Source organism: Mustela nigripes, chromosome 4, assembly GCF_022355385.1.
Source record: "Mustela nigripes isolate SB6536 chromosome 4, MUSNIG.SB6536, whole genome shotgun sequence".
Taxonomy (NCBI): domain Eukaryota; kingdom Metazoa; phylum Chordata; class Mammalia; order Carnivora; family Mustelidae; genus Mustela; species Mustela nigripes.
Window position 1 is genome coordinate 66273632 of NC_081560.1, and position 18725 is coordinate 66292356.

An 18725-nucleotide genomic window follows, 5' to 3' on the forward strand; every position below is an offset into this window, starting at 1 on the left:
AAAGATAAGGAGATGGAAAATAAGAGACAAAATTGATAACTAAGGATCAGTTTACAGGTACAGATAAAAAAGAGGGTAGGAAACCAACAATCAAATATTTCAAGGACATTTCCAGATTGAAAGGATCCAAGGATAGCTAATATTCTGAACAAAAAGACCCACTAAGATGTGGTATCAGGTAATTTTGGTAAAAATCCATTCTGCAAGAAAAAGAGAATGAGGCAGAGATAGGAATTAAATGGTTTTATTTTTTTTAATTTTTTAAAAATCATTTATTTACTTGAGAGAGAAAGCGAGAGACAAAGCATGAATGGGGGAGGGGCAGAGGAAGAGGAAGAAGCAGACTCCCTGCCCCGCAGGGAGCCCAACACAGGCCTTGATCCCAGGACCTTGAGATTATGACCTAAGCCTAAGGCAGATGCTTACCGGATAAGTCACCTAGGTGCCCGAGGAATTAATAGTTTTAGACTTTTAAACAACAATGCTAAAAGCTAGAGGCAATAGATAAAATGCTTCAAAATTCTGAGGAAAAATTATTTCCATCCTAGGATTTCGGACAAAGGCGAACTATACAAGGATCAAGAACATACTGCTTATTTGGTACACAAGACTGGCTCTAGTTTACCTTCCTGCTTTCTTACTTCTCATACTCTCTTATCTGCAAAGAACATTCAGCCATTCTCCAAGTTTGCCATGACCTTTCATTTGGATGACTTCGGCCATTCTAGTCTTTTCTGCTTGGTCTGCCTTGCTCTATTTTGTCTACTATATAGATACATAATTCTTTCAAGGTTGCTTCAGTTTCAGTATTTCCCATGACCACTCTTTCCTACTGCCTTATCAAATTAATTACTCTCCCTTGAATGTGTCCTTGTTCCTTTATTCCCACTTCCTACTATGTATATATCATACTGTGAAATACAGTAAGTGCATCTCTTTCCCATTAGACTATGAGTTCCTCAGGAAAAGAGGCTATGGCTCTTATCTCTACCTCTCTAGCACCTAACACACTGCCTGGCTTACAAAATGCATTCAAATGTTTGTGTGTTTGTTTACTAAAGGGGGGAACAGTTGAAATGAATTTTGCAAGCAGAGATCTATATTTATACCACCTAATATACTAAATAAAAAATCATATATGGTTCCATCATTTGAAGCTTTTACACTTCTTTAACCCCAAAACATAAAATAGATATGAACTCTCTCTCTATATATATATATATATAATTTCCTTTGGTGTGTTTTCAACTCATATGAACTATAATACAAATACATATGAATTGAGACAGACTAAAAGCATTTTCTATTACTAACTTATTAAGATGATAAAATAGTTTGAAAAATATTCACACAATTTTAGCTTCAGAAAATCAAAAGTGAAAATACCTTGTTACTATTCCATGAGAACATAAATATTTTTTGCACATAAATAAATGGAAAGACATCCCATGTTCGTGGATTGGAAGAATATTATTAAGAGATCAATACTGCCCAAAGTTATCTATAAACTTAACACAATTGCTATCAAAATCTAGTGATGTTTTCTGAAGAAACAGAAATATCCATCATAAAATTCATATGGAATGTCAAGGGAATAAAACCAGAGGACTCACAGTTCCTAATTTTAAAACTTACTACAAAGGCTACAGTAATCAAAACAGTGGCACTGGGATAAAGATAGACATATAGGCCAATGGAACAGAATAGAGAGCTCAGAAATAAACACATGCATTTATGGTCAAAATATTTTCAACAAATAGGCCACATGCATTCAATAAACAGAGGACAATCTTTTGACAAAAGTGCTAGGAAAACAGAATATCCACACACTAAAGAATGAAACCGGACCCTTATCTAACATCATATACAGAAATCAACTCAGAATAGATCAAAGACCTAAATATAAAACTATAAAGCTCTTAGAATAAAACAAGAGAAAAAAACTTCCTGATACTGGAATTGAGAATGATTTCTTTGATAGGACATCAAAGACACAAGCAACAAAAGAAAAATTAGTTAAACTGGACTTCATGAAAATTTAAAAATTTTATATATTAAAAGATACTATCAACAAATTAAAAAGGCTACCTACAGAATGGAAGAAATATTTGCAAGTCATCTATCTGATAGGGGATTAACGTCCAGAATATATAAAGAACTCCTAAAACTTAACAACAAAACCAATAAAATGGGCGAAGGACTTGAAAAGACATTTTCCAAACAAGATATACAACTGGTTGATAAGTTAAGAGCATGTTGAAGGTGAAAAGATGCTCAACATCACTGATACTCAGGGAAATTCTAATCAAATCTATAATGAGGTACCATATCACATCTATTGGGATGGCCACTATCAAAACAGTAAGTGTTGGCAAGGATGTGGAGAAATGCAAATACTTGTGCACTATACTGTAAAATGTACAGAAATGTACAATGTAAAGCCACTGTGGAAAGTAGTATGGTAGCTCACAAAAAAATTAAAAATTTAGAGTTACCACAGGATCCAGTACTTCCACTTCTGGGCATATGACCAAAAGAATTGGAAGCAAGGTCTCAAAGAGGTATCTGTACACCCATGTTTATAGCAGCAATATTCACGATAGCTAAAATGCGGAATTAATCCAAGTGTCCATCAATGGATAAATGAATAAGCAAAATGTGTTATGTGCATACAATGGAGTATTACTCAGCCTTTAAAGAAAGGAAATTTTGACGTGTGCTGTAACATGGATGAACTCTGACATCATGTTAAATGAAATAAGCCAGTCACAAAAAGACAAATACTATATAATTCCACTTACAAGAGACACTCAGTTAAAACCATAGAAACAGAAAGTAGAATGGTGGTTGCCAGACACTGGTGGTTGCCTGAGATAGGAGACACCCAGTTAAAATCATAATGACAGAGAATGGTGGTTGCCAGAGAGTTATGGGAAATTACTGTTTAATGGGTACAGAGTTTCAGTTTTGCAAGATGAAGAGTTCTGGAGACAGATGGTGGTAATAGTTGCACAACAATATAAATGTATTTAATATCACTGAAATGTGCACTTAAAATGATTAAAATGGTAAATCTTATTTGTATTTTACAACAAAAAATTGGAAAAAAAAGAATAACAATGTTGATTTTCTCCAAAATAACCTATATATGTATTGTTACAAGATTTTATTTTTTATTGCTTTTTAAATACAAGAAAATTTTAAAAAGTTAAATAACTCAGTAAAAGCATTCAAAAGATTTGTAAAAGAGAAGTATGTGAGTATACCTGAAAAATTCTGGATAGGTGTATCGGGGTAGAGTTAAGCCTAATGGATCCACTTAAAATATAAGATTTTTAAAAATCAAGTAGTATAGTAAAAAGTTATTCATAATGTTGTTTAGAAAATAATTATGAGAATAACTGGAAATTCCTTAAAGGAGCATTGCAGGTTGGAGGGCAGATTAAGGCTATTAGAGATGAAAATATATTACTTACAATGAACAGTGGTATATAGGTAGAACAATTCGACATTCAGGCCAAACAGACATATCAATTTATCTATGAATCAGTAAAAAAAAAAAAAAAAAAAAAAAAAATTTAATGCTTTTAATTAATACTACAGACATAATGCTGAGAAACTTTTTTCCTCTACAACCGTGCCATCAGAACTAAGCGATCTGAAAGTGTATCAGTGAGACTGGAACATCCCATTCTTATATGGATGATGGATCATTCATCAAATAACAGCAGTCTTAATTTCCAAATCGGAGTTTCAGATAGGGTTTCCCAGACACAACATTCCACATTTATCTTAACTGTATATTCTCTAAGGTAGAGGACTTTGAGTTTGCTTCTCAGCCTAGGCCTGATGTTAATTAACCCCTTGACACACAGCCTTGCTATACTTCAAACCTATCAAATATTGCTTCATTTAAATTTTGTCTAAACTCCACCCTTCTTCAAAATCCTATAATAACGCTGTCCTTTCTTTATTTAGTAAAATGCAGGCAGTTTGGTCTGGTGTGTGGTCTCCCTCACAGCAGCAAGTTAATTAACCTTTGTCAGCTTAAAGATATATATCCCTGGTGGTCTTTACCAGACTGAAATAGAGAGTCTATTAAAAAAACAAGTACATATAGAAATTTAATACATAATATACACAGCATTTCAAATCAAGAAAAAGATGGTTTATTCAAGTAATGATAATGAAATAGTCTTTTGGGAGAAAAATAAAAATCAGCCAGCTGGATTCCTACCTTTCTCTTTCAAATTCCTAATGTTTCTAAGATTACAATATTTTAAAAAATGAAATTATAACAAAACTAGAAGAAAATATCTTTTTACATTTTAACATGAAATTGGTATCTTTTCAAAACTCAGATACCATGACTATAGGAAAATTGTATGAAATTACTCATTGGTTAAACTTCTGGCAGTAAAATTGCTGGTTTAGAGATGTTTCTGTACAAAATGTTAAAAAAAAAATCTGTACAGCAAAAAATGCCAAAAAGTATCATAATGAAAAAGACAAAAGATCAATCTAACATAAAAACATATAAAGAAAATAAAGGATTTGCAGAAGAAGAAATTACAATGGTCAAGGATGTTCAAATTTCACATTAAAGTAATTCAAATGCAGAAATACTATTTTTAACCTATCATACTAGCAAAAAATGTTTAATTACACTTATCACGACATGGAAGAGAAAACTGGCACTCATGCATTCTCACAATACATACATTTACTGTCTTTTGGAAGGGCAATTTGGCAATATATTTAAAAAAAATTTTTTTTAAGATATACTATGCAACCACTGGCTTTTTAAAACACACATATATATTTTTTAAGATTTTATTTATTTATTTGACACACAGAGAGAGAGAGAGAGGTCACAAGTAGGCAGAGAGGCAAGCAAAGAGAAGAGGGGGATGCAGGCTCCCTGCCAAGCAGGGAGCCCAATGTGGGGCTCAATCCCAGGACCCTGAGACCATGACCTGAGCCAAAGGCAGAGGCTTAACCCACTGAGCCACCCATGCGCCCCTATTTTAAAATTTTAAATGACTATGACCTGACCCATCATTTCATCATCAGAAATTTTTCCTATGTAAACACAAACACATAAGTCTGAAAAGATATTGACGGCAGCCATTGCCATAGATGTTTGTCGGTTGATAAGGAATTGGTTAAATTCACATGGTACATCTGTACCACAGAATACTCTGCAGCTGGCAAAACAATGATCTATATGTGCTAATAAGGAAAAATCTTTGCATATTTGGCAGTTACGACTTTTTTGCTTATAAGGTATAGTGGCTACATTTTAAATCAGAAAAAATGTAAAGAAAACAAATTAAAAAACTGAAACTGAAACAGTAGACACAGAATATGTATATACAGAAAAGACTGTTTTCTTTCACATTTCTGTGTATTTGCATCTTTTACTTTATATCAAAGAGATGTTGCTTTATCTCTTAGTCTTTGTCTCCACTTTACCCTTTTCATTTATTTTCTTCCATAACACAACTTCATTCATGAAAACTGTGTAAGATGAAAGATTTATTTTTTAAGACAAAGTACTACAGTCTGTATAGAATAATCACATTTGGCTTCTTAAATGATTCTGTATACATAATTCTGGAAAGGTGTATATAAAGATATTTAACAAAGTAAATTTTGTTAATTATTATTTAAATTTATATAATAAATATAAATTTATTATAACAAAATAAATTTTGTTATTTAATAAATTTTATTATCTACTTCTGAGAAGTAGATAACACCTAGTCTTAACTAGGTGGCATGAGCAAGAAGGGCTTTCATTTCATTTTATAAACTTATGTTTTAATGCTTTTATCAAGTAACATCTATTACTTTTTTTGACAAAAATTAAATAAAGGTAGGCTACTTCATCTATAGAGATAATCTAAAAAAAAAACCAAACTGCACTAAAATCCCCACACTTCTTACACAAGAGGATCTCTTGATCCTTTTCAGACTTCTCCAAGTTTGACTCACATACACATTAAACATTTCTGTCTTGACCTTAAATTCAACATGCCCAAAAGTGACTCCTCAGCTTCCTTAATTCCCTTTCTACCTGCTCATCTTAACTAAAATTACTGGCAATCACCTAAATTACTCACCAATGGCTTCCTATTTTACTAGAAGCCATCTGTTTATCTAAACTAGAAATCAAAGTGTCTCTAATTTTTTAACATTCCCCACTCCCCTTACCCTCACCCCATATCCAATCACCAAATCTGGCCAATTTTATTTCCTAAATTTTTTTAATCCATCCCCCCCCCTCTCCATTTCTACTATTTCAGACCCTCTCTCACCTAAGCAACTGCAATACATAATCTGTTAACTAAATATCCCAATGCTGAGGCTATTCTATCCCTACTGTGTTCTCTGTCTATATAACACAATCTTTTCTCCACCATCTATGCCTCAGCCTCTGTAACTCCCATTAAGCCAATGACCTCTTGAGCTGGATGATTCTCTCTTGTGATTGGCTATCCTGTTCATCATAAGATGCTTAGTAGCATTTGTGGCCTCCACTCACTAGATGCCAATAGTATTCCCCTGGACTGTGACAACGAAAAATGTCTCTAGACACTGCCAAATGTCCCCTTAGGGTCAAAATCAGCTCCAGTTAAAAAGTCCTCTACTGGGTGCCTGGGTGGTTCAATGGTTTAAGCCTCTGCCTTTGGCTCGGGTCATGATCTCAAGGTCCTGGGATTGAGTCCCACATCCAGCTCTCTGCTCAGCAGGGAGCCTGCTTCCCCTCTCTCTCTGCCTGCCTCTCTGCCTACTTGTGATCTCTCTGTCCTTATAATAAACAAATAAAATCTTAAAAAAAAAGATTTACCATGCATTCAAAAAAAAAAAAAGAAGTGCTCTACTAAACTGTTTATCATATATACATATACCCAGTTTATCATATATACATAAAATATCTCAGGAAGAATATATAAAGATTAATTGTAAACCTCTTTGAGGCAGGCAATGGGGTAACCTTATTTTTCACTATCATCTTATATGCTTTTGATCTCATTCCTCTCTTCTAACCTGTCCATTGCTACCATCCTAGTCCAAGTCACCTCCTCCTTTTCTCTCTTCTCCTCTCCCTCCCTCAACTATTTTGGCTCCTAATCAACTTTTCCCTTTGCATCCTTCTTTCTTCAATACATTTTTACCCATTTCACCAGTGATCTTTTAAAAAAGATTGTATCACTCATATGCTCAAAATCTTCCAATGTCTTCCCAACCTCAGAAACAAAGCAAAAACCTTAAGATGAACCTCAGTGGTCTGCAATCCTATCCCCACTCTTCTTTTTCTGATCTCTTCTCCTAGTATTTGGTTTTTATAGGTCAAAAAGAACAAATAGAAATTTCATAAACTGAACCTATTACTGTTTCCCTTGCTGTGTTCTCTGGATTCCTTGCTGTTCCTCAAACATGAGAGTCTGTGCATCTGCTGTTCTCTGTTGGGAACACACTCACCTACATACTCACATGGCTTATTGCCCAACTTCTTCAGGCCTTTATTTCTCAAAGGGTCTTCTATTCTTACCCACCCTATTCTTACTATCTATTAACATCTAATATATTACCTATTTTACTTCTTCATCTTGTTTATTGTCTCTCTTCTCCATCTTGTTCACTGGTTCTCATACCTGAGTCTGCATCAGAATCACTTAAAAGTTTTGTTAAAATAGTTTCTGAACCAAGAGGCTTGGATTGCTAATAAGTTCCCAGATAATGCTGATGTTACATATCCAGGGACAACATTTTGAGAACCAACGCTTCAGAAGATAAGCTCCTCCAAGACAGAGATTTTTGTCTGCCTGTTTGCTTTCTCTCTGCAACCTGGTTCTGAGTAAGCACTGAGGTAAGTAAATGACAAATAAATTCTTTGTTCCTACCACACAGTCTGATTTGGCCTGCCATATGTGCTAAAAATTATATGGTTGTGATGGGTTAAGTTGTATCCCTCGCCAAAAGACTGAGGTCGAAGTCCTAACCCCAGTACCTAGAAATGGGATCTGATTTGGAAATAGGGTCTTTGCAGATGTAATCAAGTTAAGATGAAGTCATCAGGGTGGACACTAATCCAATATGACTGGCATCCTTATAAGAAAGGGAGAATGCCATATGACAAGACACAGAAAGCAGCAGACTGGAATGATAAAGCTCCAGTCAAGGAATATCAAGGACTGCCAGTGACACGAGAAGCTAAGAGACATGAACAGATTCTCCCCTAGTATCTAGAGACCATAGCCCTACCAACATCTTGATTTCAGAATTCCAGCCTCCAGAACTGAGATGATAAACTTCTGTTGTTTTAAATTACCCAGTCTGCTACACTTTCTTATGGCAGCCCTAGGAAACCAATAGAAGGACCAAGAATGCAAATGACTACACCAAGCCGTACATAATTTCAAATTCTGCCCATTATCTAATTTCCACCAGTTTAAATGTTTTAACATACAGCTTTAGTTGTAACCTAATCAGGTTTCTCATTTCAGAAGCTCTCCCAATTTAATTTGCCTCTCTCTGCCTTCAATGTGCAAGGCAGCTCATACTATAGGTTTTAGATAGTTTATTCAGTTTTTTTGTGGGGTTCTTTTTTTGGTTACTCCTATCTTCTTGCATGTTTCCCTATTTCACAAATATCAATTTATTATTTTCTTCAAGGGATATTCTCATTTTCACACATTATACATTTTTGTATATATTTTCCCCTTGGCTATTTGAATTAGTTGCAAAGTGAAAGTTTAAGTAAACATTAGACATACATTTAGATTTAAGATAAAATGCTATCTTCTCTTTTTGAGAACAATTCTCCTTTCTCTTTCTTCCTTCTATTTTAAAGTAATTACCTTAATCCTAAAAAATTTGGGTAAAAAAATTTTTGTACTTTTCTTTTCATCTTGTTACAGTTTGTACAGTAGTGTCTTTATTCAAATTTTAAACAAATCTTCTAAAAGTAACATGGTTGTATTGGGAAGCTTAAAATTTTAAATGAATCTGAAATTAATTTCATCAAGTTCTCCCCTTTCCATTTGGTTTGCTTACAGCTGCAATGTCAAAGAATTCCAGTCAATGATTTCATCAGAGACCCTATTTTAAATCACCATGGTTTACAAGGTTTATAATCTGTAAGATGCAATTTTTATCTTCGCACAAATCAATATACAAATAGTAAGCTGCATATGTCTAAAGGACACAGTTTTTATTTCCATGACTGGGTGAAAATGAATCCATTGTATGTACTACTAAATAAATTTGTGGTAAAATTCTAAGAATTTCTGGATATACATTTCCTCAGAAATACAGACTAGTATAACCTAAGCCAAAAAAAAGCATATTTAAGAAAAAACCATATCTATCCTTCAATGGGTAGTAACCACAAAATATTTTTAAAATGCTGAGGCCTAAATAAAAGATAGAGAAAAACACAAATCACAGGCAAATTGAAGAGAGATATTTAATAGTTCTCCACGAGTACTGAAAAACCATACTCTTTTCCTATGACGAATTTTAAATGAGTCATACTTTCCTCACTAAATCACTGTTTTACTTAACATATGGTGACAAGAGTTAACTGTCTGGTAACTTGAAACTTTATATTCACTTAAAGTGCACATCAATATATACTAAGGCTAGTGAAAAACGATAGTATAGTTTACTGTATAAAATACTTAGAACACAAAGCATCATGTGTATAAGGTTCACTTGACACTTATCTGCTAAGAGTATGGAAAGCTGTCTAAGTATCTCCTAAAAATTCAGGTTCCCACTGTCTAAACCTACACCAAAATCAAGCAAGTTGAAATCATGCACAACGCTTTTTCCTGGCACCCAGACCGAGCTATATATATATTCTGTGCCTAACTTTTACTAAATGAACATATTTCTGTCCCAATCACATTGGCCTAGTTATTCACTTTAATGCGTTAAAGTTCTGCCTTTACAACTTTTTAATTCATAATGAAGTCAATTCATGGTTAGTAGAATCGTTTCCAATCTGAAAAGCGTTAAAAAGATATACTACAATATCTATAACAAATTTAGGGAACTAGATTATAAAGCCAATCAACTTTTCCAGAGCATGTGGTGCTTCCTTGTTTATTATTTTAAAAAAGTAAGAGAGTTAAGAGCTAGGGAAGAATAAATCCCCATTCCCGAACTGCGTTCTTCTTTTAAGAGTCTACAATTTCTCCAAATTCAAAGCTGTATATGGCCAACTTGTGTCAGTACCTACTACTCACATCACACTCGCGGTGGGGAGGCAGGGGGTTGGAAGAGGAGAAAAAACTCTTTTCCTTCTCCACGCAGCAAGTGAGTCAAACACACCTGGCTCATTTATTCTGCCAGAGGCAGTGAAATTAAAAATAAATAAATAAATAAATAAATCAGCCACAGACAAACCTGATGATCCAAGAAAGCCCCAAGGAAGTCCCCCGGCACTTGTGAAAGACGCCCACTCGCCCGGCACTCCGGTTCCCCCGCAGCCCGGCGTTTCTCGCGGAACGTGCCCACACCTGAACCCTGGATCTCGCCTGACCCACGGGTCGCACGGCGGGGGGCGGGGAGGCCGGACGGACAGCACCTCTGGGCGGTCGGGCCACTACGCTGCACAGCCCGCGCCTCACTGCCGCCACCCGACGGCTGGCAGAGAGCGAAGAGGAGAGGGGCACCCGCGGGCAGAAAGGAATCACCCACCACGAAGAGAAGGCTACTCGTCAACAAATAGCGGCCCGATGGGCAGACGGCCCCAATGGTAGTTCACAGAGGCGCCGGGAGCAGGAGTGCCCCCACACCTCCTTCAAGAGCCCGCAAGTCCCCAGCCCCGGCAGCCACCCCGAGACACCTGTTTGGCAGCGCCCGGGTTTGGTTCCACCCTCTAGACTCTCCCAACACAGACTCCGAGCAGTGAGGACGAGGGGAGCGCAGACCCCGGACCCGCAGCCTGAGGGCGCCTCTGCCGGCCGTACCTGACATCAGCCGTGGCTCCCTCTCGCCCCTCCTGGGGGGCGGAGAGGGGACGACTCGAGACCGGCAACCTTAGCTCCTCCCGGTACCCGGAGAAGTGGCTCGCGGCCGCTAGCTGGGGCCGCCCGCTGCCGCCCAGATCATTCCCAGGCGGCGGCGGCGGCGGCGGCGGCGGCGGCGGCGGCTGAGGCGGTCCCAGCTCTCGCTCCCTCCCCTCGCCGAGCCCCCGCCCGCGCGCCCGTTTGCTCGCTCGCTGGCTCCGCTCCTCCCCGCAGCGCGTCCAGGCCGCGGCCCGCCAACGGCGCAGCCGCCACCCAGGGGTCTCCTAGCGCTGACGTCGCCGCCGCCGCACCAGCCCCAGGGAAGGGCGGAGCGAGAGGGAGTAGGGTGAGGCGGGGCTATGGCGACGTGCGGACGGGGATTGGCCACCAAGCTCACTCCCCGCCCTTCTGCGAAGGGGTCTGGGAAGTCGGGTCTTCTATCAGCAGTAGTCGCAGCCCACTTGCGGCTTCTCGCTGTCGGCCTTCTCTTTCATGATTCTGCTGCAGGGTTGTGCCTTAGCTTCCGGACCTTGAGCGAAGCTAAAGCTCTGAAACTACAGAGACAGAGGCTAGAGGTACCTGAGGACCTCTGTGTGAGGGATAGGCTCTAAGCCTGCAGAAGTCTTTCGGCCTCTAGCCCGCTTCCTGTTCTTTTTTCTCCTGTCCCCCACTCTCCTACTCTCTGTAGTCAGTATCTCTCTGGCCTTAATGAAAGGAAATAAGCGAGATGAGATACCCAAACGGGTGCTGGGTAACCAGATACGTGAACCTGAAAGGGTTGAAAACAGTGGTACCACAAAGCCTTCTGTATCACACGTGGTTTCGTCTGTCATTACTTCGCTTCTGTCAGGCAATAACAGGAAGAGCTTCCTTAGGGCTTTCCAAAACTCATCTTCCTTTTAGTTGGCTAAAGGACTTTGAATCAGAAAGTGGTTTTAGATAGAGTGAGGAGCCTGTGAGCCATTGAGGCAACCCCACAGAGCCAGGAGGTGGGAATAAGTTCTTGGCTTTAGCATCATCTACACGGCCTTAGCTTGAAGGTGAGAAAACTATGCTGCTGTTAAAAAAAAAAAAAAAAAAAAAAAAAAAAAAAAAGCCCGTCTCTGTCAGTTCTGTAGTGCCCTTCAGCATAACCTTTAGGAGCATGAGCTCTGGGCTGGCCTCTTGGTTCCTCCACCTATTTCCTGTGCAACATTGGTAAGTTACTTAACATGCCCGGGTGAGATAATGAACAATGTATGTACGTTATTATTGTTCTTTTTCCTTTGTTTAGCTTCAGCTCTAATAGTTTGCCATGATATGCCGCTAATAGATCCAAGACAATCTTCCAAAAGAATTTAAGCACGTCGAGTGATTCTTACTTAAACCTTTTATTTTTTCAGATGAGAAAACTGAGGTCAGAAAGATAAGCTGATGGGCCCAAGCTAGAAGTGCAAGTATCCTGATGTTCAGGTTAGTGCTCCTTTCCTGGTGGATGCCTCCAGACTTCTCTCCCTTACATCCTTACTTGTACCCTCTTCTTTCTTCTCCAGTTTGTGTATAGTTAATTGCCCAGCCTCATCCCCTTCCTTTCCACAACCACTGCAAAACAGTAAAAGGAGACCCTTCCCGAGGTCACAGTGTTCCAAATAGAAACCAAAACAAACAAAAATGCAAGATTCCTTAGCTCATTTTAATTTTATTGAAATTTTTAATGAATAAGGAATAACTTTGCTTTTTCCATTGAGCAAAGATAAGAAACCCTTCCAATTATAATTCAGCCATAGCGGGGTCTCAGATAATTACTGGCAGGAAACGCTATTGATATGAACAAAACCAGATCAAGTAAGTCCCTCCCATCATTTTGGGTATCTGAAAATCACTTTTATATTCATGAAAACAGTACATAGTTATTCAAACAAATTTTAAAAAATACCCAAATCCCATAATGCACGGGAAATCATTTTTTAAAGTGTGTGTTACATTCTTCCAGATATAAAGAATAAAAAAACACATAAAGGCCTAAATACAATATTTCATAAACTGGATTTTATTATGTATATAGTTCTTTTCTCACTGAACAATATATCATGATTAACATCATTTTTAAAAGATAAATGAATGTGCCACCATTTATCTAACCAGTATTCTTTTGCTGTTTGGTTTTTTCCCAAATTTTTAATATAATAAACAACTCTATGATGGACTACCCTATGCACATACCTTTGCACAACTGTGTAATTATCTACTTGGACAGATTCTTAGAAGTGACATTAATGTCAGCCAGTTCTTCAATTTATCAACTAGAAAAAAGAAAGTTGTGGTTACTTTGAAAAATATCCTTTATATATGGGATGCAAAATGACTGGATTCTCCCATTTGAAACAGATAAATCTTGAGCAGTACTTTTGTCTGTCTGGTGTGGTGTTTCAGTAATATGTGTCAAAGCTTGTTGGAGCAGTGTTGAGGCTCCTTGGAGCAGGGTGGCCAACACTGCTAGTTGTTTAAGCCAAAATCCTTTCTTCCTTATCAGCAGAACTCTGATTTTTTTTTCAGGATGACAGTGTGTCTAATTAAAAATATTTACTTCTCCAGATTTCTGTAAGCCATGACTGGCTGTGTGACCAATCAATAAAATGAAAATGGATATTGCTAGGAGAGGCTCAAAGCTTTATGGAAGAAATGTCCTTTTAGACATTGGGCCTATATCCATTTTTTTTTTTTCTCCTCACCTGGAACGGTGACGCAATGCTGGAGGTGGAGTAGCCATATTTCAGCCATAACAACAGTGTAGGAAGTATTAACACTGTATTAACAGTGTAGGAAGCCAGAGGTGCAAGGCTTTGTGATTGCTTTAGAGGGCCACCTTATTAGCTTTAGACCACCCATTTCTGGGTTTGTTGTTATGTAAGGCAAAATAAATCCCTCCTAGTTAAGGTTTTGTTATTTGGTTTTCTGTTATAAGCAGTGAATGCAATTCCTAATGATACAACAGGATAGGACAAGTCAGCATTTAGTCAGCATTGTATATAGAAATTTTTAATAGGGTGAAATAAAAATGGGAACACAAAATGGAAACAAATAAGCAACAACCACACAAAAAAAGAAAAAATGCTCTCTAATAAACTTAGTTTCCCTTTAAATACCCAAATGTTACAATGAGATTAATAAATCATTTTATATAATTAGATTAAATTCTGTAAATTAAATTATATTCACTGATATAATGATTTTAAAATATGTCCACAAGTTCTTTGGTGCTTTTTCCTTTAGTTGGTGGCAATGGGGCTTAATTCCTCCCACCTTGAGTTTGGGCTGTGTTTAGTGACTTGTTCTCATGAATAGGATGTATAAGTGACTTGTGTGACTTCTTAGAGGAGATTATAAAACATATGCCAAAAAAGAAAAAAGAAAACTGATGCTAGTTTTTTCTTCTTCTTCTTCTCTCTCTGGGACTGCTTGCTGGGAAAAGATGGTTTTCAAGTCATAAGGGCTCTCAGACAACTTTATAGAGAGGCCCACATTATGAGTAATTAAGGCTTGCCACCAACAGCCAGTAAGGAACCAAGGATTCTTGACAGACATGTGAGTGAACTTGGAAGCAGATGCTCCAGTCTTAGGCAAGCCTTCAGTTGACTACCTCCCTCATCAACATCTTTATTGACTTTGGAGAGATCCTGAGCAGAAGCATCCCAATAAGCTATTCCCAAATTCCTGGCCCACAGAGACTGTAAGAGAATACATGTTTGCTGTTTTATGTTTAAATTTTGGGATAATTTGTCATGCAGCAAAAATAACTAACACAGCTGGGTATAATAGAGCCTAGTACAATGGCTGATACATAATTAGGTGTTTAATGATTTCTTGCTTGAATGAATAAACAAGTAAGTGAAGTACAATATATATTTTTTCACTTTAAAGGACAACATAAAGTGCTGGAATTATCTTTGCTCCCTGACACCTGTATTATATAAGGGTTTTCTGATGTGATCATAGAGAAATCAATTGTGACTCTTACTGAGATCTGAATACTGACAATCCTGGAGGAAACATATTGTGAATACAGCAGTGGAGCCCTTGAGACCTGGAGAGTGGCCCCTATTTTGTCACTGATGAGCTGAGTGGCTCATGGCCAGTTATCTAAACCTTCTAAATCTCAATTTCCCTATATGTAAATCGGGGAAAATAATCCCAACCTGCCTCAAAAGGTGGCTAATCAGATTATATGTGATAGTGTAATTGAAAAGCATGAACAGGGGCGCCTGGGTGGCTCAGTGGGTTAAAGCCTCTGCCTTCGGCTCAGGTCATGATCTCAGGGTCCTGGGATCGAGCCCCACATTGGGATCTCTGCTCAGTGGGGAGCCTGTTTCCCCCCCTCTCTCTGCCTGCCTATCTGCCTACTTGTGACCTCTCTCTGTCAAATAAATAAATAAAATATTAAAAAAAAAAAAAAGAAAAGCATGAACATTCTTTTAATTACATTAGGCTCATGAGATCTATTTTATTTTTAAGCAATTAAGTGTTAAATATTTTAGGTGTGTACACCATGAAGCATTTTCTTTCAAGAGGTGATAACTTATTACTGATTTTACTTTGTACCTTTGTAAAATATTAGCATCATTCATAGTGAGCAGTTAAGATTTAAGAGTATGGCAGGATAGTAGGTTATGATATGTCAGATCTTATTTTATTAGCCTGTTGAAAATTTATTGCACTTTAAAAAGAATACATAATTATGACTGCCTCCTTTTCCTTTCCATGAATTAATTTGTAATTGCAGTTGGGTGTGTGCCCCTCTTTGTGGTAACAGTGGTAGTTAAGCATACTCAGTAATAAACATACATTTAACCAATAATTTGGTCTGAGCCTAAGAGTTTATCCTAAAGCAAAATTGCACCCAACAGCAAGAAAATAGGTGATAGAATATATGTCTTTCTCTTTCAGAGAGGAAGACTTGGGCACACAGGGAAGTCTTTATATAGTGGAATACCAGAGATTATGCAATTATTGACAATGCACAGTTTGGTGGTATGGATGACCCCAGAGGTAAATAGGTGAGGATGAGCAAGATAGAGCCTTGGCGTAGGATTCAAGCCCTGATTATGTATTGGATGAATTACCCAAATTCCCTGGTTTTATTGTATTGTTCTTTCTTGCTTTCTTATATCCAGTATGACTCTCTATCAGTTGAAACTACTGACTTAACTAAACATCAGGTATTTGTTGTTGTAGATGACCCCTACTTCCTACCATCTTTACTTACTTGAATAATAATAAGAAAAACTCTAGATAAAAAAGGACAGAGCATTCTTTTCTGGTGATGACATGTTTTTCAGCATGGCTTCTCATTCCATATTGAAAATACCTGCCAAGATAAAGTTTTTTCATCCTACAGAAGCTAAAAGGGCATTTCCAAAGAGTTTTTATTCCTTCCCGCTGCATCTTCACAAAATCTACCAAGATTCTGAGACAGTTGAAAATGCTAATGTTATTTTCTAAGTTGACTGATATATAAAGGGGATAAAGGTAGAGAAGGGAGGAAAGGAGAAGATAAGGAAAAAAAAAAAAAGAAAGTTTAAGAAATACTTTTAACCTCAAGGGAAGAGGACTCAGCATGACTCACAACGTATTAGCTTGAAAGCAGAAACTGACATGGTTGCACTGAGGACCGTGTGTCATCTAGAGAAATAGTCTCAATTTATGAGATTGGGCTCTCTGGGATTACTTACCCTGAGTTTCTCTAGTTTCCTGGAATATGAATCAAAATATTCCTTAATTGTTTTCCCTCATGGCTCAACAAGAACAGAAAGCATTTGTTTTAAATAGAATAGGTGAAGCTAGTTTTAGTTTAAAATCCCTACACAGTAAATTATAAATGTGTATGCTACTTCTTTTGTTCTACATAACTAACTGACTTACAAATCTTAGCTGCATACTGTGACATCTTTTTTTTTTTCTTACTCCTTTTAAGTTGTATTTAAATGTATGCATATCTAAAAATGGATTGTGGTAGATACTTGTTTGGATTTCTAGCTATAATCCATTGCGAAGCACCCTCTTCATCACTTTTCCTACAATTCTCATCTACAGGTTGAGTCTCCAGAATACTCTTCATATGAGGACACTTCCCACTTTTTGGTCATAGCTGATTGGATAGACTTTGATCCTCAGAAAACTCAATCAGATTCCCTGTTCTGGGAATTTGGAATGGGGAGAGAAGTCTTAGTTTCTTTCTGTTGCACACTGAAACTGTAACCCATACATGGGCTTGTAACCTCAGATATGTAAGGCCAAGATAAGGGGAAGGGGAATCTACTCTGTAGAGAGAAAGAGAAATGAAGCAGTTTCTGTGAGAAGAGTAGTGACTGCAAGCTGTGGTACTCCCAGAGAGCAAAAGGGAAGGGAGTCACTTTCTGGCTTTGCACAGATTTTCTATGGCCCCATACTGCAGGTGGCCTGCCTGCTCTTGGGTTCTGTGGGTCCCTACACTGTATTCTCCTATTAAGTTACACTTTGTTTGTTGTTAGATTAAATGGCTAATTTTTCCATTCTTTAAAACACATTTCTAATAAATATCATTTAAGGGATATCTAAATAGTTCTTTTCATTTATAAGAAGAAAAGGCATTGTGAAAGCTTTGGTCTGAAGAGTAACATAAGGCTTAGGAAAAATATGCAAAAATTAGAGTCTTGAATAAGAAGAGCATAATAGCAAGAGTAGGAAGTTCTAAGATCTCACTCTCCCATAGAAACATCAAAAAACAAACAGAAACAGAACCAATCTTGTGAGAACTCTAGAAAATAGTTCAAAGTTTATAACAACTAACTGAACACTAGATCAAGAAAAATGTACCTCAAAACAGTACAAAGTATTTGTGGTCATTTTACTTGTCTTTCCGTATCCTTTTCCCTGAATGGGGATAGTCTTACAATGTCAGTAGTCTAAAGGGGCACCTGTCTTAAGGCGGTGGTCGTAAGGCCACTACAGTTATAAAGAGGCTGAGTCTTAAAGGGCAGCAATCCAAAATTGCAGCTGCCCATTTCCCACTGTGCTGTTGTTTCCCTGGCTCTGAAGGGAGCAAACTAACCTTTTTCAGAGATTACTGTGATCTCTGTTCTAATCTGTCTGGGGGTGCTATAGATAATTGTGTCTCCCAAAATTCATATGTTCCGGCCTTAACCCCCAGTGTAATTGTAGGGCTTATAAAGAGGTGATAAAAGTTAAATGAGGTCATAAGGATAAGACCCTCATCTAGTAGAGGTAGTTCCCATATAAGAATAGACACCAAAGCTCATTCTCTCTATCAGGTGAGGACAGAGTAAGAAGGCAGCTGTCTGCAAACCAGGAAGAATCCTCATCTGAAAGTGAATTGGTTGGTGCCTTGATTTTGGACTTTCTGTCCTCCAGAGCTGTGAGAAATAAATTTCTTGTGTCTATTCCATCCAGGCTGTGATATTTTGATATGGCATCCAAGCAGACTAATATGGGGCAGCCTCTGATGCAATATGTCCACCCTGTTTTGTCTAACTCAGAACTCAGGTGAAAAAGCTTGAAAATTCTGCAAGCTGAATTAACAATCCTCAAACACCTGAGGCAGATATTATGGCTGAAATGTACAACAGACTACTTAAGATAAAAGTTGGGTAGAGTTTCTTTGGGAAGTTAAGACATTCAAAAACAATTATGTAAATGGGGGAATTTAAAGAAAGCCATATGCATACT

The 18725-nt window shown here is 37.6% G+C and overlaps 1 protein-coding gene and 1 long non-coding RNA gene across 9 annotated transcripts in view; one reads left to right on the forward strand and one right to left on the reverse strand.

Annotated features, from left to right (window-relative positions):
* C1GALT1 (core 1 synthase, glycoprotein-N-acetylgalactosamine 3-beta-galactosyltransferase 1) overlaps window positions 1-11348 on the reverse strand; it is a 33877-nt gene extending 22529 nt beyond the window's left edge. Inside the window, exons 1-2 of one of the 5 annotated variants that reach the window (XM_059396808.1) lie at window positions 10986-11348; window positions 3477-3539 (exon numbers count right to left, since the gene is read on the reverse strand). Coding sequence is in view for 1 of the 5 variants with exons in the window: in XM_059396805.1 (XP_059252788.1) it covers window positions 10986-10992 (7 nt within the window). In the remaining 4 variants the exon portion in view is untranslated. The other 4 variants (XM_059396806.1, XM_059396805.1, XM_059396809.1 and 1 more) reach the window with 4 other exon arrangements.
* Window positions 11349-11400: 52 nt separating this feature from the next.
* On the forward strand, window positions 11401-18437 carry LOC132015925 (uncharacterized). Of its 4 annotated transcripts, none has more exons than XR_009403826.1 (3): window positions 11401-12064; window positions 12407-12476; window positions 18311-18437. It is a non-coding gene; the product is annotated as an uncharacterized LOC132015925 (long non-coding RNA). The 4 variants fall into 4 exon arrangements; XR_009403824.1 differs by lacking the exon at window positions 18311-18437 and adding an exon at window positions 17094-17592; XR_009403827.1 differs by lacking the exon at window positions 18311-18437 and adding an exon at window positions 17094-17592 and having other exon boundaries at window positions 11401-11599.
* The last annotated feature ends 288 nt before the right edge of the window (window positions 18438-18725 follow it).